The sequence below is a fragment of the Acanthochromis polyacanthus genome, chromosome 4, assembly GCF_021347895.1.
Source record: "Acanthochromis polyacanthus isolate Apoly-LR-REF ecotype Palm Island chromosome 4, KAUST_Apoly_ChrSc, whole genome shotgun sequence".
Classification (NCBI taxonomy): domain Eukaryota; kingdom Metazoa; phylum Chordata; class Actinopteri; family Pomacentridae; genus Acanthochromis; species Acanthochromis polyacanthus.
In genome coordinates, this window is record NC_067116.1 from 36927452 (window position 1) to 36949224 (window position 21773).

Sequence of the window (21773 nt, forward strand, 5' to 3'; positions counted from 1 at the left end):
GACTGCTCTCGACTACTTCAATGAAATCGTGCACATACAGGGAAGTTTATCTGTAAAGGTGAGCCACCAGCATCCAACAATCTTATTCAAATCAGGATTCATGCTGAAGACATACAACAAGTCAAATGTGGATTTTATTAACAATATTGTGAAACACTTCCACTTCAAATAAAACAGATACAACACTGTAAAAATACTGTTACATAAAACGTTCTTCATTTAAAATCCTCTTTTAAGTAAAACGATACAACTATTGTCTCCAACAAGTACGTAAAGTATCAAAAGTGACAAGTGCTTCTCTATCCACTGATGAGTTAATTAGACAGAAACATCAGAACTATTTCACATCTGTCAGATGATTTAATAACTGTCTTCCTGCTCTGTAGATTTACAACTCGGTACCCTGGCTGATGAAATGGCTGCCAGGACCTCATCAGAGGATATTCACTTTGACACAGAACATAATTGATTTCATAGAAATCAAGATCAAAGAACACAGAGAAACCCTCGACCCCTCCTCACCAAGAGACTACATCGACTCCTTCCTCATAGAAATGGGAGATGTGAGTGTTTCTGTGTCTTTGTTTTGTGTTTGTGTCTCAGAGATGAAATTTATTAGCTGATTCTCACTTCTGTCTCTTCTGTCACTGATAGAAGGAGGACAAAGAAGCTGGTTTTGATATCAGCAATTTGTGTATTTGCACTCTGGATCTGTTTGGTGCTGGAAGTGAAACTACTGCCACTACTTTACACTGGGGGCTGCTGTACATGATGTATTACCCTGACATACAGAGTGAGTGTTTCAGTCATATCTGCCATGGCTGCATCTTTTATAAGCGTCTTCCTCTGATTTAATATTGTGAGAGATCAATCACTGGTCAATTCTGAATTGGGAAAGAAGGTGTGTGATGTGTAATTTCTCCTCTCAATCATCTTTTCAGCACAAAGACTGACATTGTTTTTAATGTCACTTTTGCAGAGAGAGTCCAGGCTGAGATAGATGCTGTGATTGGTTCATCCAGACAGCCCTCCATGACTGACAGAGAAAACATGCCCTATACTGATGCAGTCATCCATGAAATACAGAGAATGGGCAACGTCCTCCCACTTAATATCATCCGCATGGCAAGCAGGGACACCACACTGGATAAGTACACAATCCCAAAGGTACACAATCCACAGGTAACACTTAAACACGAAAATGAGATTAATTACCAAGTAATGAGTGAGAAATGCATCAGGAATGATCTAATCGATATGGGTCGCTCAACTCTGTAATATAAGTTCATTCTAAGTTACTGAAGAACCAACTGGGAAATTCTGTATTAGTGAGTCATTAGGTAGATTAACTTAAAATTATTTTATAATAATCGCTATATCAAGTGAATCTTTCAAATACTGAGAAGCACAAAACAGGAAAGTCTGTCTTTACTGATTAATCCAACATTGGTTATTATTCTTCTGTTCACTGAAGCAAAATGAAGCATCATAGTCGTTACTCTGCAGACCTCCATTTATTCCTCATTATTGCATTATTACCTGCTGCTAATGTGTCCTTTTCTGTAAAGTGAAGCATCTACTGAGTAGTTCCTCACTGTCTTCAAAGTTATTTCTCAGAATTCCCACTTACCCATATTCACATTAATTTTGGCAATCTTGTCATTTTGTGTAACATCACAGCTACAGTCACAGAAAAAACAAAATGTAACACACAATGTTTGTACTGATTCAGTGGAGCTCAACATTTGAAGTCGGACTTGTGTGGGAAAGCAGCAGGGTTTAGTGTGTTAGTGTATTGAATGTTTTCATGTTTATAGTGTCGAGCAAATACATAATTTACAAATTAATGTGGTTTATCGAGAAATGCATTGGCGACGTACTGACACTGATCACTTTAGAATTTACCCAAATAACAACATTTCTGTAAAGTCGCTATTGCACAATTAAATCAGGTATTTTCAGAAAGCATAGTTATTTTGTCAACTCTTTCAAAGGTCGAGAATGAGCTCAACTTTTAATCCAATGTGGATCAAAATGCTTACTTTATTTTTGTTTGTATGACAAACTATGATGTTTAGAATATTTTTCAAAATGCAGGTTAACTGACCAGTTTTTTGTTCAGGGCACCATGTTAATGGCTACACTGAACTCGGTCCTGCACGATGAGTCGATGTGGGAAACTCCACACTCCTTCAACCCTCAGCACTTTCTGGACCAGGATGGGAAATTCAGGAAGAGAGAGGCCTTCCTTCCTTTTTCTGCAGGTGAGTCAGTAGTTATAGTCCTGTAACATGCAGCTTTAGCCAAGAGCTATTAAAAGGCCAAATGACAGAAAGATAAAACATGTCATTGTGTGGCATCAGTTGTTTTTATTAGTAACCACTCACTTGGAGTCTCTGATGTACATTTGTATCTGTTTCAACTGGATGTGCATGTGTTGAACCTTTCCCTTTTACTGTGTTTTATTGAACTTACATTGCCATTTAAACTCTGTTCAGTGTTAGTTACATATACAACTGGCTTTGCAGAGAAACTCTTTTGTAGAAGACAAACAACAAACTAGATTTAGATATCACTTCTCTTTTCATGTCTAAGATCATACTCTGAGTTTTCCACTTGTATTTGGTTGTTGATCGAAGGAGGTTTAACAGTTCCTTGGTAATCACAGGTCCTGGTTAGTGTTTGATAAGGGTCACACCCACAAACAAACACTAAAGACAGTTTAAGGCTGGAATGTGTTTATATCCAGTTTAAGTGACTCCAACATCTGTATCTTGCTGAATGGTCACTATAGACCCTGATCTAACCTGTAAATGTTGTGAACTATCATCATGGGCAGCTTATGCACCATGACACACAGGATGCAGGGAAATGAATGAATGGAAAACAAGACAAAGAAGGTAAAATCACCATCATTGTTTTCAGTGGATTACATTCAGTTTCCACCTACGGCCCTGAAGAGACTTCTACCAAAATCTATAAATTTTGGGTTTCTACCATTTATCATAACATGATCTAAATGATTTGGTTCATAATTTAAGGAAGGGATCAGTGTCTGTACATTATTCTGACTTTGTTCCTGAGCTGCAGTAATAAAATGTGATTAAAGTGAATATCTTATAAAATGAGTGAATGGAACTCATCTGCTGTATTTTGTGTTCTCAGGAAAGCGGGTTTGTCTTGGTGAAACTCTGGCCAAGATGGAGTTATTCCTCTTTTTCACCTCCCTCCTTCAGAGGTTTTCATTCTCTGCGCCTGCTGGAGAGAAGCCCAGTCTGGAGTTTATCCTGGGAGCTACTCACGCTCCCAAACCTTACCGCCTCTGTGCCACACCAAGATAAACCACAACACACAATGAAACACTGTGTGCCACTACCTTGATCTTGTTTTGCTTCAAGAATGTGATAAACATTGCTGAACGAATTTATTAGAATCATAAAAACGAGAAAACACAAATATTTTAGAAATCTGTCAAAATATTGTTTCAAACTAAAAATTGTATTATTTATTAGGCAAATAACAAACTGGAACAAATAAATAGTTCTTAGTCACATTTAACCAAAAAATCTCAACATTTAGTATGACCTCCTTTTTCCCTGATAACAGCTTGCATTCCTGTTGACATTGTTTTTATGGACTTTTCGGTCTTTTTTGTTGTTGAGTTCCAAATAGTTTCTTGCTCTTCCCAGAGACTTGCTTCAGATGAAACCTTTGTGCAATCTGTTTTGGAATTCAACAAATCCAAGATCTGTTCAATAAGAGCCAAGTCTAGACTATGACTTGGCCAGTCCATCAGTTCCAGTACTACTAATTCCTTTTTTTATTTGCTCAACTAGCCTCTGCACAGCTCTGAAGTATGCTTGAAGTGATTGTTTTCTTGGTATATGAACCCACGACCAATCAGGTAGGATTCCATGACGCACCAAGATGTTGTGCTGGACCTTCTTGTTTATGATACCAGGGATTTTAACTAATTTGTCCATGCCATTTCTACAAATGGAACCTTGTACCATAATGATATCTCCAGTGTTTTTTCTACTGTGGGTGCAATGCATTAAAATATTCTCCAGCATTTTTTGCTTCCACAAACACGACGGTGCTGACTGAAGACTCCAAACATGGATTTGTGTGTCCAGAGTATCTTCTTCCAGTCATGTCCAGTTCAGTGTTTGTCCTCCCTGGCAAATTTGAGGGATTTTTGGATGTTTATAGCTCTCAATCTTGACTTCTTCGCTGCTGTTCTTCCCTTTAAGCCTTGTTCCTTCAATCGTGTGCATGTGGTCATTCTGGAGACTGTAATAGTTTACTTGAGGTTCAGGCACAGGAAACGAGATTGAGAAGGGGTTGTGTAAAAGAAAGGCTTTAATTAGCAGAATAGAAAAGGAATATAGGATTACACATGTCAAACGGAAAACTACACTCATTTACAGGAACGGATTCTATGGATACAGACTAACTCAGGAGAGCCCCTGGAGGGCTGGCGGGGAAATATGGATACAATGAAAAACACTAAAACAAACTAACCCACGGAAGGTAATACCTAGGCAGGCAAGTAATACTAATAGTAACGACAGGCTCAGAAGAGTGACAACACTCACTAGAAATACTCGAATCACAGAATCAAGTATTAACAATGAATCAATACTAACCTGGAAGCAATATAAACACTCGAGTTACAAAAACTACACTAATCTGAGAATGTTACAATAAGACAAGATACCAAGAGAACATAATCAGAATCAGAATCACTTTATTCATCCCCGAAGGGAAATTCAGTTGTCAGGGTTCTTATCTGTTTAATTTTGAATTGAATAGCCTGACTGCTGATGGCAAGACAGATTTCCTCAATCTTTCGGTCTTGCAGCGCAGGGATAGGAGCCGTCCACTAATGTTTCGTTGTTCATTGAGGCAGATGTGAAGTGGATGATCCATGTTTGTCAGAATGGCCTCCATCTTGCTCAGTGCCCGTCTTTCCACCTCATCCTCCAATGTGTTCAATCTGATTCCAACCACAGAGCCAGCTTTTTTAATCAGTTTGTTCAGACGCCTTGCATCCTTCTGTTTTATACTGCCTCCCCAGCAGACTGCAGCATAAAACAGGACACTTGCTACCACAGACTGACAAAACATCTGCAGCATCTTACTGCAGATGTCTAGTGATCAAAGTCTTCTGAGGCAATAAAGTCGGCTCTGGCCCTTTTTGTAGATGAAGTCTACGTTTGTAGACCAGTCCAACTTATTATCAAGGTGGACACCTAAATATTTATATGATGTCACCATCTCGACGTCCACGCCACAAGTGTTCACTGGCTGAAGAGGGGGTTTGGATCTGTGGAAATCGATGATCATTTCCTTTGTCTTTGAGGCGTTGAGTAGCTGGCAGTTTTTGTGACTCCAGTCACTGAAGACACTCATCAGATCTCTGTATTCAGCTTCATGTCCATTTCTGATACATGCCATGATAGCAGTGTCATCAGAGTATTTCTGAATGTGGCAGGACTCAGTGCTGTATTTGAAGTCAGATGTATACAGAGTGAACAGGAATGGAGCCAGGACTGTTCCTTGTGGAGCCCCAGTACTACTCATTAATGTCCCAGAAACACAGTTCCCCAGCCTGACAAACTGCAGCCTTCTTGTCAGGTAATTTGTAATCCATGAAACACAGGAAGGATCCACTCCCATCTCTGTGAGCTTGTCTTTGAGGATAGTGGGTTGGATGGAGTTGACTGCATTTGAAAAATCAAAGAACATTATTCTCACATAAACTCCAGGTTCCTCCAGATGAGACAGGGCACGGTGAAGCATGAAGAGGATGGCATCATCCACTCCAATGTGTTCTTTGTATGCAAACTGCAAGGAATCGAGTTTGTCTTTGACCTCAAGCCTCAGGAGACGTAAAACCAGCCGCTCCAGAGTTTTCATGATGTGTGAGGTCAGAGCAATAGGTCTGTAGTTATTTAGTTCAGCCGGACATTTGATTTTTGGTACTGGTACAATACAGGATGTTTTCCATAGAGCAGGCACCCGCCCCAGCTGTAGACTCAGGTTGAAGATCCTGTGGAGAGGTTGACACAGTTGTGCAGCACAGTCTTTAAGCAGCCTTGGACATACACCATCTGGGCCAGCTGCCTTCCCAGAGCAAAGTCTCTGAAACTCCAACATCACCCCTGTCTCTGTGACAGAGACAGATACAGATGCTGGAACGGAAGTGGCTGCAGCTGTGGAGACGTGTAGGAGACGGAGGAGAAGAAGGAGGAGCTATAGTGGGGATTTCCATATGCTGAGGAGAAGAAGGAGGAGTAGCAGTGGAAGTAGGTGTGTCCACAGTGTCAAATCTGTTAAAGAACAAGTTGAGTTCATCAGCTCTTTCTACATCACCCACTATTGGCTCCCTCCTCTTTTTATTGTTGTGTCCAGAGATGGTATTGATTCCTCTCCACACATCACGGATGTTACTGTGTTGAAAATTGCTCTATATCTTATTTTTGTATTCCATCTTTGCCACTTTCAGTCTCCTCTTCAACTCGGAATAAACACACTTGAGGATCAGAAATAACAACTTGAAGGTCACACTAGTCTAGAATGCTCGGACTGGGACTTGGCTGAGTAATACGGAGGGGAATGGGGTCAGGAAAACCAGAGAGTCTTCTTTCCAAAATGACACAAGCTGGTTCAGCTGAAGAGGACATGATGTGCATCAAGTGGTGAGAATCACGGTTGTTGGAGGCTGCTGCAACAGGCTTGGGGGTGAGATGTAAGGGAAGGAGGTAGAGGGGGAGTAATGGACCAGGTGAGTGATATCCAGAAGGGTAGGTGGACAAGGAGCGGTGGCTGGTTGGCGATGTGCAAGAGAGCCAGCAACTGCCAGGAAAACAGGTGATCCAGGAAGACGAAGAACAGGCTGAACACAAGCAGGTGGCAATTCAGACTGGATGGAAGCAAAACACAAATTACCAGAAGTTTTGGGAACCAGAGGCTGGATTGAAAGATGCATAGATCTGCTGATCGTTCACAGTCTGGCAACGAATAGTGAGTGGAGTCTGTCTTTATTGCAGCAGAGGTGAGTCTGATTGGCCAGGTTCCACCTGCTCATGCTTCTGCTGATTAGAATCACCTGCTGCTGCAGCCTCTGGGCCAAGCACACCTACACACGTGGACAAAATTGTTGGTACCCCTCAGTTAAAGAAGGAAAAACCCACAATTCTCACTGAAATCACTTGAAACTCACAAAAGTAACAATAAATAAAAATTTATTGAAAATTAAATAATCAAAATCAGCCATCACTTTTGAATTGTTGATTAACATAATTATTTAAAAAAACAAACTAATGAAATAGGGCTGGACAAAAATGATGGTACCCATAACTTAATATTTTGTTGCACAACCTTTTGAGGCAATCACTGCAATTAAACGATTTCTGTATTTGTCAATGAGCGTTCTGCAGCTGTCAACAGGTATTTTGGCCCACTCCTCATGAGCAAACAGCTCCATTTGTCTCAGGTTTGATGGGTGTCTTCTCCAAATGGCATGTTTCAGCTCCTTCCACATATGTTCAATGGGATTCAGATCTGGGCTCATAGAAGGCCACTTTAGAATAGTCCAACGCTTTTCTCTCAGCCATTCTTGGGTGTTTTTGGCTGTGTGTTTTGGATTGTTGTCCTGTTGGAAGACCCATGACCTGCGACTGAGACCAAGCTTTCTGACACTAGGCAGCACATTTCTCTCCAGAATGCCTTGATAGTCTTCAGATTTCATCGTACCTTGCACACTTTCAAGACACCCTGTGCCAGATGCAGCAAAGCAGCCCCAAAACATTACTGAGCCTCCTCCATGTTTCACCGTAGGGACACTGTTCTTTTCTTCGTATGCTTGGTTTTTGAGTCTATGAACATAGAGTTGATGTGCCTTACCAAAAAGCTCCAGTTTGGTCTCATCTGTCCAAAGGACATTCTCCCAGAAGCTTTGTGGCTTGTCAACATGCATTTTTGCAAATTCCAGTCTGGCTTTTTTATGAGTTTTTTTCAGCAGTGGTGTCCTCCTTGGTCGTCTCCCATGAAGTCCACTTTGGCTCAAACAACGACGAATGGTGCGATCTGACACTGATGTACCTTGGCCTTGGAGTTCACCTTTAATTTCTTTGGAGGTTGCTCTGGGCTCTTTGGATACAATTCCAACGATCCGTCTCTTCAATTTGTCATCAATTTTCCTCTTGCGGCCACGTCCAGGGAGGTTGGCTACTGTCCCGTGGGTCTTGAACTTCTGAATAATATGAGCCACTGTTGTCACAGGAACTTCAAGCTGTTTAGAGATGGTCTTATAGCCTTTACCTTTAAGATGTTTGTCTATAATTTTTTTTCGGATGTCCTGGGACAATTCTCTCCTTCGCTTTCTGTTGTCCATGTTCAGTGTGGTACACACCTTTTCACCAAACAGCAGGGTGACTACTTGTCTCCCTTTAAATAGGCAGACTGACTGATTATGAGTTTGGAAACACCTGTGATGTCAATTAAATGACACACCTGAGTTAATCATGTCACTCTGGTCAAATAGTTTTCAATCTTTTATAGAGGTACCATCATTTTTGTCCAGGCCTGTTTCATTAGTTTGTTTTTTTAAATAATTATGTTAATCAACAATTCAAAAGTAATGGCTGTTTTTGATTATTTAATTTTCAATAAATTTTTATTTATTGTTACTTTTGTGAGTTTCAAGTGATTTCAGTGAGAATTGTGGGTTTTTCCTTCTTTAACTGAGGGGTACCAACAATTTTGTCCACGTGTGTAGGAGAAACAGAAAAGGCAGGGGGAGGGGAGAGCGCTATCTGGAGCCCACAGTAGTGAACCTGACAATGACTTTCTCAAATTCTGATCTGGATGCATTAATCGCTCAACAGTGGTCTTCCTTCTGTCTCTACTACTTCAAATCTTGAGGTTTCTGACATCTTGGCACATCTTCCTTGGCACATTTTGTAAGTATAAGTTTCTAAAACATGAGTTCAAGGCATACTTGATCATCCTTGGAGAACGCTTTATGTCTTGTCCTGTTTGTCTCAAACCATTCAGCATCATGAAGTGCATTTATTCAGACTCTTTCTGGTTCAGTTACTTCCGTACGTATCACCATTTCAGACAGAAGTGAGGAATTTCAAACTGAATTCACTTTTTTAGACCCAAATTTGAGCCAGCACACTGGAAATCTCTGAGAAGTACAAAATTAATCAAGAATAACACACAACCACGAAAAAAAAAAATTTCTGTTCAGGAATGCAAGCGCATCTCAATCAAAAAATAACAATAATGACAACACTAGGTATATTTTAGCATTAAAGATATCCTTTTGATTAAAGAGCTTGCACACACTGGTGGATAAACCATTCGAGAAACAAAAAATATTTTGGTAAGCAGCAATACTGTTCATTTAGTGCGGTGGTGGCAAACACCTTACATTGGGTGGTGGTCTGATCAATTTAAGCACTCTATATTAGTACATGTATATTTTTTCTTTTCTGTAGTGTAAATCTAACACAAATTGAAAAGATTTTCAGCCAATGGTCCTATTTAATAAACCATTATATTTTAAAGTAATTTTCTGTATTCAAAGGTCTTGTGAACATTTCAGTTCTTACCAGAAATCACAGCCCTGTATTCACCTTGAGAGGAGCACTTTTGCTTCCGTGGGGTTCCCTTTCATGTACATCTGCTGCAAATTGCTTTGGTAGAATATATTTATCTTTCTCTGTGCATGAATAAAATATATCTGAATCTGAGCCAGTGAGAAGATAATGTTTACTTAAGGACACAAGATGATCAAACAGGGTTCTGTAAACCAGCTTGATAGTCCGTTAGAACTTAAGAAACTTCTTGAAAGAGCAATGCAATGTCTTCAAGAACCAAAAACAGAGGTCCAGTTTCTTTTAAGCTCTTAGGATTACCATGACCTGGATGACTGAGTATCAATACACACATATTCAGCTGGATGTTGATGAAAATGTATGCAGCACATTTATTTTCACATTATGACATTACGTGAGCTTGTCTTCTAGAATCAAATGGTGGGACAATAAAGTAATTGAGTAATTAACAATAATGTCATATTTTTAGTTTTTCCAATAAATTTTTAAATCATTGATACAGTCTTGTTGTGCCCTGTTTTACTTCTTTCATAGCCTAGCCGCGCTAGACAACCCACGGCAACGAATTTAATTCCAGGGTCAACAACAAAAACGACAACAGTCGTTGAGCTCCATTAGCACCGACTCTGAATAATCTTTCTGTTAACATGTCTGTAATATACTTGAGCTTCACCCATTGACTGTATAAATAAGGCTTCACCGAACTACCGCATCCTCTGATTCCCGGTGCTCTAGGAACTCCGTCAGCCTATTCGTTGCGCTGATTGGTTGTATACCTACCCAATTGCTGCAGAGTGATTTGAAAGACAACCTTTTAGCCCGCCTCCCTCCCTGTCGAGAGTTCCTAGACCCTTGCGTCTTCAGAGCTGGGTCTAGCGCTGCTAGGCTACTTCTTTCACTCACCAGAAGTCTTCAGTTTCTGTCCCTGTTCTCAGCCTCCTGCCTGCCATACCCACCTCACCGGCTCCCAAACACTTCACCTGTTCTCACTCTGCTAATTAGTGAATTTAAAAAAAAACCCTCACCCATTTAAGTTGCATAAAGGCTTAAAGTCATGCATAACTAAGGGTGAGGCCTCATTGAGTGAAAGATGGGTGCCATCATAGGACAGTCCGTGGCCCAGAAATTTGACGTGCCTCACCTCCACTCAAGCTCCACCTCGTTGTTTACTTTTGCATTAGCAGAGATTTAGGAAGAGTCCTGTCTGACCAGATGTAGGCTGTGGGATCGTTCATTCAGTCAGTGCTTTTTACAGGAATTATTGATGCCATGCCCTTATTTTTAATGATGTTGAGAGAACAATCAAAACATAGTGAACAAGGTCAGGAGATGATTCACATCAGATCACGTTCTGAAGCAGTTACATTCAGGAACAGGGTAGTTTGTAATCATGGTTTTGAATTGACCCACAGGCACTGCAGTTCAAAATTTTACTTTTAGCTGTAAAATGTTTTTGCTACAGGGGAAGCTGGAGAACCCACGCACAGACACAAAGAGACTGGCAGACAGGTGAATAAAGGAAAGAGTTTATTTAACAAGATAACTAAACTAGTATGTAGATGGAGAGCTGGACTAGGGGAACAAAACTAAACCAAACTACTCAACACCCTACAAACAAACACTACGAATACAAAAAACGGAAGTCAACCAATACTAAACTGGATTAACAAAACTAAACTAAGGAGGGGTACTCACAGACATGTGAAAGGAGTGAACTAATTATTGCAGCTGATGAGCATTACTGTAATCAGCAAGGTGCAGGCAGGTGAGTGAAACAAGAGAGACTGACAGATGCAAACAGAGGGAGCCAGAGGGACAAGACAAGGAGAGAGAGACAACAGGGAGAGAGATGACAGAATGAGTGAAAGAAATGCAAGAGCGACAGATGACAAAGACAGGAAGAAGGAGAGACAAGGAGAAGAATAGGGCTAGAGCAGGGATCACAACAGTTTTAGGAATGTGCATCGCAAAAACTAAAACATTTTTTAAGGTGCATGTGTGTGTGTGTTAGATCAGCAAATATCCTGTACACACAAGTCATTTATTTATTTATAGTGACTGATGGTATCGGGGACTTTGATCCTTCATTTCCACTATCGATGTTAAAGTCCGGCGGCCCGCGGGCGGGCCGTTTTTTTATCGGTATACGCTTTTTTAAAAATAGAAGGACACTGCAAACACGATTATACAAACACTATACACACATAGAAAGCTGAGATTCTCATGAATCCGCCGGTATAAACCACTTTCAGATGTGATTACCACAGCGGGTAATATAAACACATTTATCCAACAAACAACAAGTCATGTAAACGTGCACAGCTCACCTGTCGACGCAGTTTGGACGCTCGTTTCTGGTCATAAAAGAAGATAACCCACAAAAACTGGCCAGAACCCAAGCTTAGCCATCCAGAGGAAACAATCCAGTATAATACTTTGGCCAAAACATGTCTCGAAATAGGTAAAAAATCCAGAAAACGATCGGCTCCATGCGCGTGCACGCGGCGCGTGGTGGCGCTGTGCGTTTCATATTCACTGCATCTTTCTATTATAACTTTATCATACACGGGTCCTATTTCCTTTGTTCGCGATTCAAAATGGATACTGAACGCTTCTCGACCGCTTCAAACCGGACTTCAACCAATCAGGTGACTCGTTTCCGCCTACTTCGGCGATATAGCCAACCATGGCCGAGTCTGACAGATATCGATTACATCACTTGATTGACTTGTTTCTCAGCAAATCACGCCGGAGGAAACGTTAGATTGACAGGCCTGGTAGCCAATGAGCTTGCTGAATGGCTTGAATATAAATCCCGCCTCTGCCAGCGGGTTTATATGATATTTCATTCGTGAGCTCCGGGCTCCACCTGCTGTTTCTCTGTATTCCTCTCAATCTGTTTGTGTGATCGACACTGAAGCCTATCTGAAGTGATTTTTTGAGTTCTTTATGAGTTTTTGGAATGAAAATAATGTGAAAATGAAGTGAAAATGAATTTATACCATTCTGTAAAGAGTGTGCACAGTGTATAAAGAGTGTATCCAACATTGACAGGGGCGGAGCATATCAGTACAAATACATGTGTGAAACACTCATTTCTTGTAGTATTGCTCTGAAATTTTGACCTGAACTATGTAAGACCCCAGGCTTTTGCAATATTGTGTTTTCAAGCTCTTACAGTGCTGCCACACTGATTTTCAGGTGTTTTATTAGGGAAAAAATGTAGGCGAGAAAAAAATTCATCCTAATTCAGTGTGTGCCAACATGAAATACTCTGTGCCAGTAGCACCTAGAGTAATTCTGACTGCACTGGGTGAAAATTCAGGTTGTCAGCTTTCAAATGAGACCCCAACCATGCATGTACTCCAAACAGTTCAAGAACAGCATTCAATTTACTTTCTGTAAATCTCAGTAGAAATTTCGGGCGGAAATTGCCCAAAAAAAAATTGCTACAGGACACAACAACATTTCCCCCCCTAGCAGCCGACCACAATGAGAATTTCAAGTGTTACTGAGGATTTAGACTGCGTGGTAAGGAATTGGGGGAATTTTTTCAGTGTGTTTTTTATTTTGATGACAGTAGGCTATTTGTCTGCATGCAAGAACAAAGGTGAGGTGAAGTCACTTCAGTATGTATAACAGAATGGGCAGATTAAGAGAGACTGGGAGGAGTCAGTTCATTTCACTGAACAACTTAAAAGGAACGAGTTTTTATTTACACATAGCAGAGTTCAAACGAAGAAATGGAGGCAATACTCAGTGTTCTCGGCTTGGAGTGGGTAGATGGCAGAAGTTTATTAATATTTTTCTGTGTTTTTCTGCTGCTGGCTGATGTTTGGAAGAACAGAGTGCCGAACAACTTCCCTCCTGGACCGTGGGCTCTGCCTTTTATTGGTGATCTGCATCGCATCCAACCTGCAAGACTTCATCTGCAGTTCACAGAGGTATGAATCTATATGGTAATAAGAATAATAATAATAGTAATGCTATCAGAAAAGAAAGAGTCTGAGGCTTCAGAAACATCAAACAAACTGATGTAACCTGTTATTTTTCCCCAAAAATATCCTTCCTTCCGCGGAAGTTGGCGCTGCTGTGCTGGAGACATGGAGGAGGGTGTCTGCTGCATGGTGTGTGTTCTGTTTGTGTTTTTCGTCCTGCTTACCGCTTGTCAGCGGTGAACTAAATGCGCAGTGGATAAAGTTCGTGCTTTGAACTGTGTGGAGGTCCGAATGGGAGCCGCACCTGCTAGCAGTGGCATGTCTCGTGCTGTCAAGCCGGATAGCTCACTGCTTCGACAACGGGACTGTCTGCTCCGGGGGGCGAGTGTACAGCCGAACTGAACTGTTGGGTTTACTGGACCACGGAATTCTGCCACCGCCAGGCCTGTTGGACGACGTGCTGGGAAGTTGCTGCGACGCTGCCGACCGAGTCGTCGCCGAGGCGGGAGGCTCAGGAAGCGTGGGAAGAGGGGCGGAGTGAGGCAACGCACCCGAGGAGTCACCAAGCTGCCTCCAATGTTATGAAATCACTGGAGAAAACTGTTATGCAGGAGCTTCATATGGAGGTGGAGCCACATCTGGATCAATATCAGTTTGCATAGAAAATGAACTGGAGTGCAAGTGATGCCATTTTAACTGTAATACACCTGGTTTTAATTATATACATAATGCTGAGTTTGCACAATGCACTTTTGTTTGTTTTTAACCAACCGTGATAATGTATTGTACTTTTATTTTTATTTATTTTTTGTTCTGGATGTTATTTTCCCAAGATGTTTATTTTTATCTGGCTGTTATTTCATTGTGTGAGTGGTAAGCCTATGTGTTGTCTGTGCAGCAGATCCCTCTTCTCCCAAGGGAGACCAATAAAGACACCTTGACCTTGAAAATTATTGAATTATAAATTACTTTCTGCATTTTAGAAAAATAAATATTGAAGAAATGTTGTTTTAATTTTAATGCATTAAAAATGTAAAGGTTAAACTGTGAATTTAATCTCCTTCGGTTTTGGAGGCAAACAAAACAAGAAACGTCGAAAGGTCATATTTTCCAATTAATTTGTGCCATTTTATTGGCAAATCAAACAACCAGTCTAAATAATATAACCAGCTGATCAATCAGTAATTAATACAGTTGACTTAACATGAATTAACAAATTTGCTGCATTAAAATGTAAACATTGAAAGGTAAATTTAATCTCCATTGGCTGTGGAGGCAAATAAAACAAAAACGTCGAAAGGTCATATTTTTCCAATTAATTTGTGCCATTTTATTGGCAAATCAAACAACCTGAAAGTATAACAGCTGATCAATCAGTAATGAATACAGTTGTTATTTGCAGCACTTATCTGTATATTTGGCCGTTACATAAATGCAAGCAGCTATGATTGGGTTCATTGAAGGGTTCAAATTCTGGCAGGAAGGATCTTATCTTGACTATTTTATTTTGACCATATAATAATTCTGCATGATACTTGGGAAAAACAACTTTCTGACTGATGCATATTTTAACTTTTCTGCCGTTTATAGTGTGACCTGAAGGAATTAGGAAATTTTCTCCAGTTGACTGGAGTAACTCTATTTGGAAAGGAGACAAATAAATCCTGAATGATTGGATTGATTGTTTATCTTGTGTGTCACCTCCTGCAGCTGGTAGTGTTGATTTAAATGGTCAAATACATTTGTTGTGTTGCCTTGCAAAGTGGCAACAATTGCAACTCACTGCTGACGCAATACCTGGTTTAAGACAATGTCATCCTTTCTATTTGAGTAAATAATGTTCTATCTGACAGATATCTCTGATTCTGACAAATAATGTTGCAATGATGTGGTGTGAGGTTCTCTCATAATGCACTTGAAAAACTGTGTTGAGAGAGAAGTTGGGGGTTGCAGTAATTTTCTAAAAACAGTCTTGGGCAGCTTTAATATCAGTTACATTTTATGTCATTTCTGAATTCAGTCATGAGCTGTTTTTTTTCTTTTACATGTCTTCATAGTGTGGGCCTGGATCTTTCTGCATGGAGTTTGCATGTTCTCCCTGTGCATGCGTGGGTTTTCTCCGGGTACTCCGGCTTCCTCCCACAGTCCAAAAATATGCTGAGGTTAATTGACTACTCTAAATTGCCCGTAGGTGTGAATGCGAGTGTGATTGTTCATCTATGTATGTAGCCCTGTGACAGACTGGCGACCTGTCCTGGGTGTCCCCTGCCTTCGCCCAAGTCAGCTGGGATAGGCTCCAGCACCCCCCGCGACCCTAGTGAGGATAAAGCGGTATATAAAGGATGGATGGATGGATGTCTTCATAGTTCTTAGTTGTTCTCGTCAGACCATGTCATCTCAGTGTTGCATCACATATTGATCCATTGTGCACAAATAGAAGGAAATACAGATGTAAAATTAAGACATTTAAGTAGGACTTGACCTCACATGAGTCACCACAACATCAATCTGCTGTCTGTGTTCAGTTTGCAGAGAAATATGGAAACATCTTCAGCCTTCGTCTCTTTGGTGGAAGGGTTGTGATCTTAATGGTTACAAAACTGTGAAGGAAGCTCTGGTCCAACGAGGAGAAGACTATGTAGATCGTCCGCCTGTGCCCTTGTTTGATGAATTTGCTCGGAATAGAGGTGACGATAGTTGCATTTTGTTAAAAAAGTTCGTTATTGGTGTTTTTATGTGAACACTGGCATCAAATGATTTCTGATCTAATGCTTCTTTGTGTTTCCAAAGAAAAGGCCTTGTGATGTCAAATGGTAATCCATGGAAGCAGCAGAGGAGATTTGCTCTTCATACACTCAGAAACTTTGGTCTGGGCAAGAAGACTCTGGAGCTTTTCATCCAGGAGGAGTGTCGATATCTCACGGAGGAGTTTGCAGATCAGCAAGGCACAAAAACTATTTTACAATGATATATTACTGTTCTCTATCCAAGACATAGACATGATTTTAATTTTCACTCCAAATTGGCAACACAAAAGCATGCAACATGACACTTCAGATCACAAACTAAAATATGGCAGCAGTCATAATTTCAAGGAACATCTGCATTCTTTGTATTGGAACTAAAACAATGAGTCAGAGACTCAGTGGTTAGCACCGTCACCTTGCAGCTAGAACGGTTTGTGTCCTGGCCTGGGCCTGGGATTTTTCTCTATAGAGTTTGCATGTTCTCCTTGTGCAGTGTGAGTTCTCATCGGGTTCTCCGGCTTCCTCCCACAGTCCAAAAACATGCTGAGGTTAATTGGTAACTCTAAATTGTCCATAAGTGTGAATGTGAGTGTACTTGTTTGTCTCTATGTGTAGTCCTGTGATAGACTGGTGACCTGTCCAGGATGTCTCCTGCCTTCACTCTAAGTCAGTTGGTTTAGACTCCAGTCCCCCCATGACTCTAATGAGGATTAAGCGGTGCATAGATAATGGCTGACTTCCACAGCTCTAAGAACTTGTCTAAATATGTCGAGTTTGTATCTACTATAGAAGCTGATACTGCTCTGTAACCTACTAATGTGGCCACAACATTTACTACAGAGACAAACTTTGTATAGCTTTAAAACCATAAAAAGCACATAACTTAAAGGACATGTATTATACCTTTTTTGACAAAGTTCCTCTGTCTGATCTATGTTTTCTCTTTATTTTACAGCAAAGTCTTTCAGTGCTCAGAAACTGATAAACAAAGCTGTGTCCAACATCATCTGCTGTTTGGTGTTTGGGCATCGATTCGAGTACACTGATCAGAAGCACCAGACTATTCTCGACCACTTCAATGAAGTAGTGTACTTACAGGGAGGTATATTGGTTCAGGTGAGCCACCAGCTCGCAATCTTATTTAATTCAGGATTAGAACTACTTTACACCTGCCAGATGATTTAATAGCTGGGTCATTCCGTATGAAATCAACCAATTTTAAGAAAACTTCCCACCTGACCCTCTCAGATTTTGCTAAGTTTTTACATACATTTAGTACATTAAACCTTCGGATTCAAAGGTCAACATTAAACATAGAAGGGCTTATAGAAGCAAGTTGTGCTTGGTGTCAAAATTTAGGGAAATTCCTGTAATTTCACATGATGTCTTTTATTTTTTGATACCACCTATCCCACATGCTGATATGGACCTTTGAATCCGAAGGTCGGACAGATATTTTTCTGTTCATATTTCATGCATTACATACCATAGCACTTAGTTTATACATATCCATCCTTAGATAGCAATATACCACAATGAAACTTATACCACCAAAAACTTCTAATGGATATGATGATTAGTTTTGTGTAATGGGTGGCCAAATGTAGCAGTTTAGAAGTTCATGATGGATAAAATCGCAACTTTGTCATTCTCTGTAACATGCAATTATAAATATAAAGTAAATATTTTCACATTTCTGAGGACTATAGGTCACTGTGAAATGATTCTGAAAATTTCAGATCTCTATCTTTTGTTGTTCAGAAGTTACAGAAGTCTGAAAATGGTCGAAAATTTCAAGTCTTAATTTTGGCTGCAATTTTAGGGTACCCGATACCTACTTCAAATGGCCATAACTTTGAAACTAATGACAATAAAGAATTCAAATTTTGGATTTTCCCATCATATATAATGTACTAAATGTATGTAAAAACTTAGCAAAATCTGAGAGGGTCAGGTGGGGACAACTGGTTGAAATGATATGGAATGACCCAGCTGTCTTCCTGCTCTGTAGATTTACAACATGGTACCCTGGCTGATGAAATGGCTGCCTGGACCTCATCGGAGGATATTCACTTTGATTCAGAACGTAATTGATTTCACAGAAATCAAGATCAAAGAACACAGAGAAAACCTCAACCCCTCATCACCAAGAGACTACATCGACTCCTTCCTCATAGAAATGGGAGACGTGAGTGTTTCTGTGTCTTTGTTTTGTGTTTGTTCTTTGTGCTTTTCCAGTTAAATATATTCACTAATTCCTGCTTCCATCTACTCTGTCATCAACAGAAGGAGGAAAAAGAAGCTGGTTTTGATATCGCCAATTTGTGTATTTGCGCTGTTGACCTGTTTGGTGCTGGAACTGAAACTACTACCACTACTTTACACTGGGGGCTGCTGTACATGATGTATTATCCTGACATACAGAGTGAGTGTTTCAGTCATATCTGCCATGGCTGCATCTTTTTTAAGCATCTTGTTATGATTTATTATTGTCAGAGATCAATCACTGGTCAGTCCTGAATTGGGGAAGAAGGTGTGTGATGTGTAATTTCTCCTCTCAGTCATCTTTTCAGCACAAACACTGATATTGTTTTTTAATGTCACTTTTGCAGAGAGAGTCCAGGCTGAGATAGATGCTGTGATTGGTTCATCCAGACAGCCCTCCATGACTGACAGAGAAAACATGCCCTATACTGATGCAGTCATCCATGAAATACAGAGAATGGGCAACATTGTCCCACTGAATGTAGTCCGCATGGCAAGCAGGGACACCACACTGGATAAGTACACAATCCCAAAGGTACACAATCCACAGGTAACACTTAAACATGAAAATGAGATTAATTACCAACGAACTTGTGAGAAATGCATCAGGAATGATCAAATAGATATGGTCCACTGATAAGAACCTCTGTAATAACTTCTAATGTGGAACTCTGTATTATAAGTCAATTATACGTTACTGAAGAACCAACTGGGAAAGACTGTACTAGTGAGTCATCAGGTAGAGATGAATTTATAATAATTCATTAATCAAGTCAGTTTTTCAAATACTGAGAAGCACAAAACAGTAAACTCTCATTCTTTACTGATTATTCCAACATTAATTCTTCTTCTTCTGTTCATTTAAGTCAAATGAAACATCATGCTGACTAGTTACTCTGTAGACCCGCATTTCTTCCTGATTATTGCATTATTTGTATAATATCAGAGCTACAAACACAGAAAAAAAAAGTAACACACAATGTCTTTCCTGACTCAGTTGACCTCAATATTTGAAGTTGGACCTCTGTGAGAAGTAGTAGCAGTTGGGTTTAGTATGTTCGTGTATTAAGTATTTTCATGTTTACAGTGTTTAGGAAATACAAATTTACAAATGAATGTTACTTACCAAGAAAAATATAGGTGACATACTGACACTGATCACTTTAGAATTTATCCAATTAACAAAATTACTTTTCCACAGTGAAAGTATTTTCAGAAAGCATCGTTATTTTGTCAACTCTTTCCAAGGTCAAGAATGAACTCAACTTTCAATCCAACGTGGATGAGAAATTCTTACTTAAATTTTGTTTGTATGACAAACTATGATATTTCGGATATTTTTCAACATGGTTAATTAACCAGTTTTTCCCTTCAGGGCACCATGTTATTGGCTACACTGAACTCTGTCCTGCACGATGAGTCGATATGGGAAACTCCACACTCCTTCAACCCTCAGCACTTTCTGGACCAGGATGGGAAATTCAGGAAGAGAGAGGCCTTCCTTCCTTTTTCTGCAGGTGAGTCAGTAGTTATAGTCCTGTAACATGCAGCTTTAGCCAAGAACTATTAAAAGGCCAAATGACAGAAAGATGAAACATGTCATTGTGTGGCATCAGTTGTTTTTATCAGTAACCACTCATATGGGGTATTTGATGTACATTTGTATTTTTTTCAACTGGATGTGCATGTGTTGAATATAACCTTTCCCTTTTACTGTGTTATATTGAACTTGCATTGCCATTTAAACTCTATTATATATATTGGAGTAATACTATATGTTAGAGTGATGCTTTATTTAGTGTAATTTCAAGTATGGTATTATGTTTTTCATTACAAATATTATCACCAAATAAAGTTAAAAATGAGAGAGTCTGAGTAGTTAATAGCTTCATTTGCATATTTTTAGATGTTTGTGAGCATCCTGCAAACTTTGAGCGTCGATATAGTGTTGGAAACGAATAATGGAAGTTTAACGAGGGATTTAAAATGAGATATATTTTTTTAACAAAGTATGCATGATGAAATACTGTCTGGCTCACAGTTTAAAAACATTATGCCATAGGTGACATTTGAGAATAATCCCTGAGCTACATCTTGACAAGCCTGTAGAATACTGGGAGAATGTGTCTGGTCAGATGAGACCAAAATTGAACTTTTCGGCTGTCATACTACATACCATGTTTGGAGGAGAAATGGCACTGCACATCACCCAAAAAACACTATACCAACAGTGAAATTTGGAGGTGGAAGCATCATGGCATGGGGTTGTTTCTCATCTCATGGTACTGGCAAACTTCATATAATTGACGGAGCAATGAATGGAGCCGTGTATCGGGAAATTCTTGATATGAATCTGCTGCCATCCACCAGGATGAGATGTGGCTGGACCTTCCAGCAGGACAACAATCCAAAGCACATGGCAAAGTTGACTCTCAAATGGTTTCAAAAAAGAAAATCAATCTGTTAGAATGGCCTAGTCAATCACCTGACTTAAATCCAATTGAACATTTGTGGAAAGAACTCAAGAAAAGGGTTCACCAGAGGGCACCAAAGAATATTCAAGATTTAAAGACAATCTGTGCAGAGGAATGGGCTAAAATCACACCTGAGCAGTGTGGGCGATTAGTTAAAACATACAAGAAGCGTCTGGAAGCTGTCATTGCCAACAAAGGCTTCTCCACCAAGTATTAGATGAGTCTCAGTTAGCGTGTTCAATACTTTTTTCCTGTGTTATCTCACTTAATTCCACATAATCATTATTTATGGACCTGAATGTTGTGATTTCTTTTCATGTGTGGATTATTTGAGTTAATATCAATGTCTGGTAGAAATTTTGTTTGAATTGCATCTTTGGAAATAAATGTGATGAGAAAAAAGTTGACGCGTTCAATACTTATTTTCCCCACTGTATTTAGATATTAGTCTTCTTATCATGTATCATGTCATGCTATGAGTTTTACACTTGTATTTGGTTTTTGATTGAAGGAGGTTTACAGCTCGTTGGTAATCACAGGTCCTGGTTAGTGTTTGATAAGGGTCACACCCACAAATGTCTAACAAATGCTGAAGAAGTTTAAGGCTGGAATGTGTTTATATCCAGTTTAAGGGACTCTGAAGTCGGCATCTTGCTGAATGTTCACTGCAGACCCCTGATCTAACTTGTAGATGTTGTGAACGAGCATCATGGGCAG

General features: G+C 39.9%; 2 protein-coding genes and 1 long non-coding RNA gene across 12 annotated transcripts in view; 2 read left to right on the forward strand and 1 right to left on the reverse strand.

Moving 5' to 3' along the window:
* LOC110964951 (cytochrome P450 2J2-like) overlaps positions 1-21773 on the reverse strand; it is a 228538-nt gene that overhangs the window by 18390 nt on the left and 188375 nt on the right. The window lies entirely within an intron of this gene.
* LOC110972462 (cytochrome P450 2J4-like) overlaps positions 1-21773 on the forward strand; it is a 70836-nt gene that overhangs the window by 15063 nt on the left and 34000 nt on the right. For 2 of the 10 annotated variants that reach the window (XM_051947131.1, XM_051947128.1), the window contains exons 6-8: positions 655-793; positions 980-1167; positions 2123-2264. In XM_051947131.1, the coding sequence (XP_051803091.1) occupies positions 655-793; positions 980-1167; positions 2123-2264 (469 nt within the window). Of the gene's footprint in view, positions 1-654; positions 794-979; positions 1168-2122; positions 2265-3165; positions 3357-18929; positions 19118-19957; positions 20100-21773 lie in introns of those variants that run through there. The other 8 variants (XM_051947134.1, XM_051947126.1, XM_051947124.1 and 5 more) reach the window with 8 other exon arrangements.
* LOC127533617 (uncharacterized) lies at positions 13452-14520 on the forward strand. Its single transcript, XR_007941378.1, has 2 exons — positions 13452-13576; positions 13714-14520. It is a non-coding gene; the product is annotated as an uncharacterized LOC127533617 (long non-coding RNA).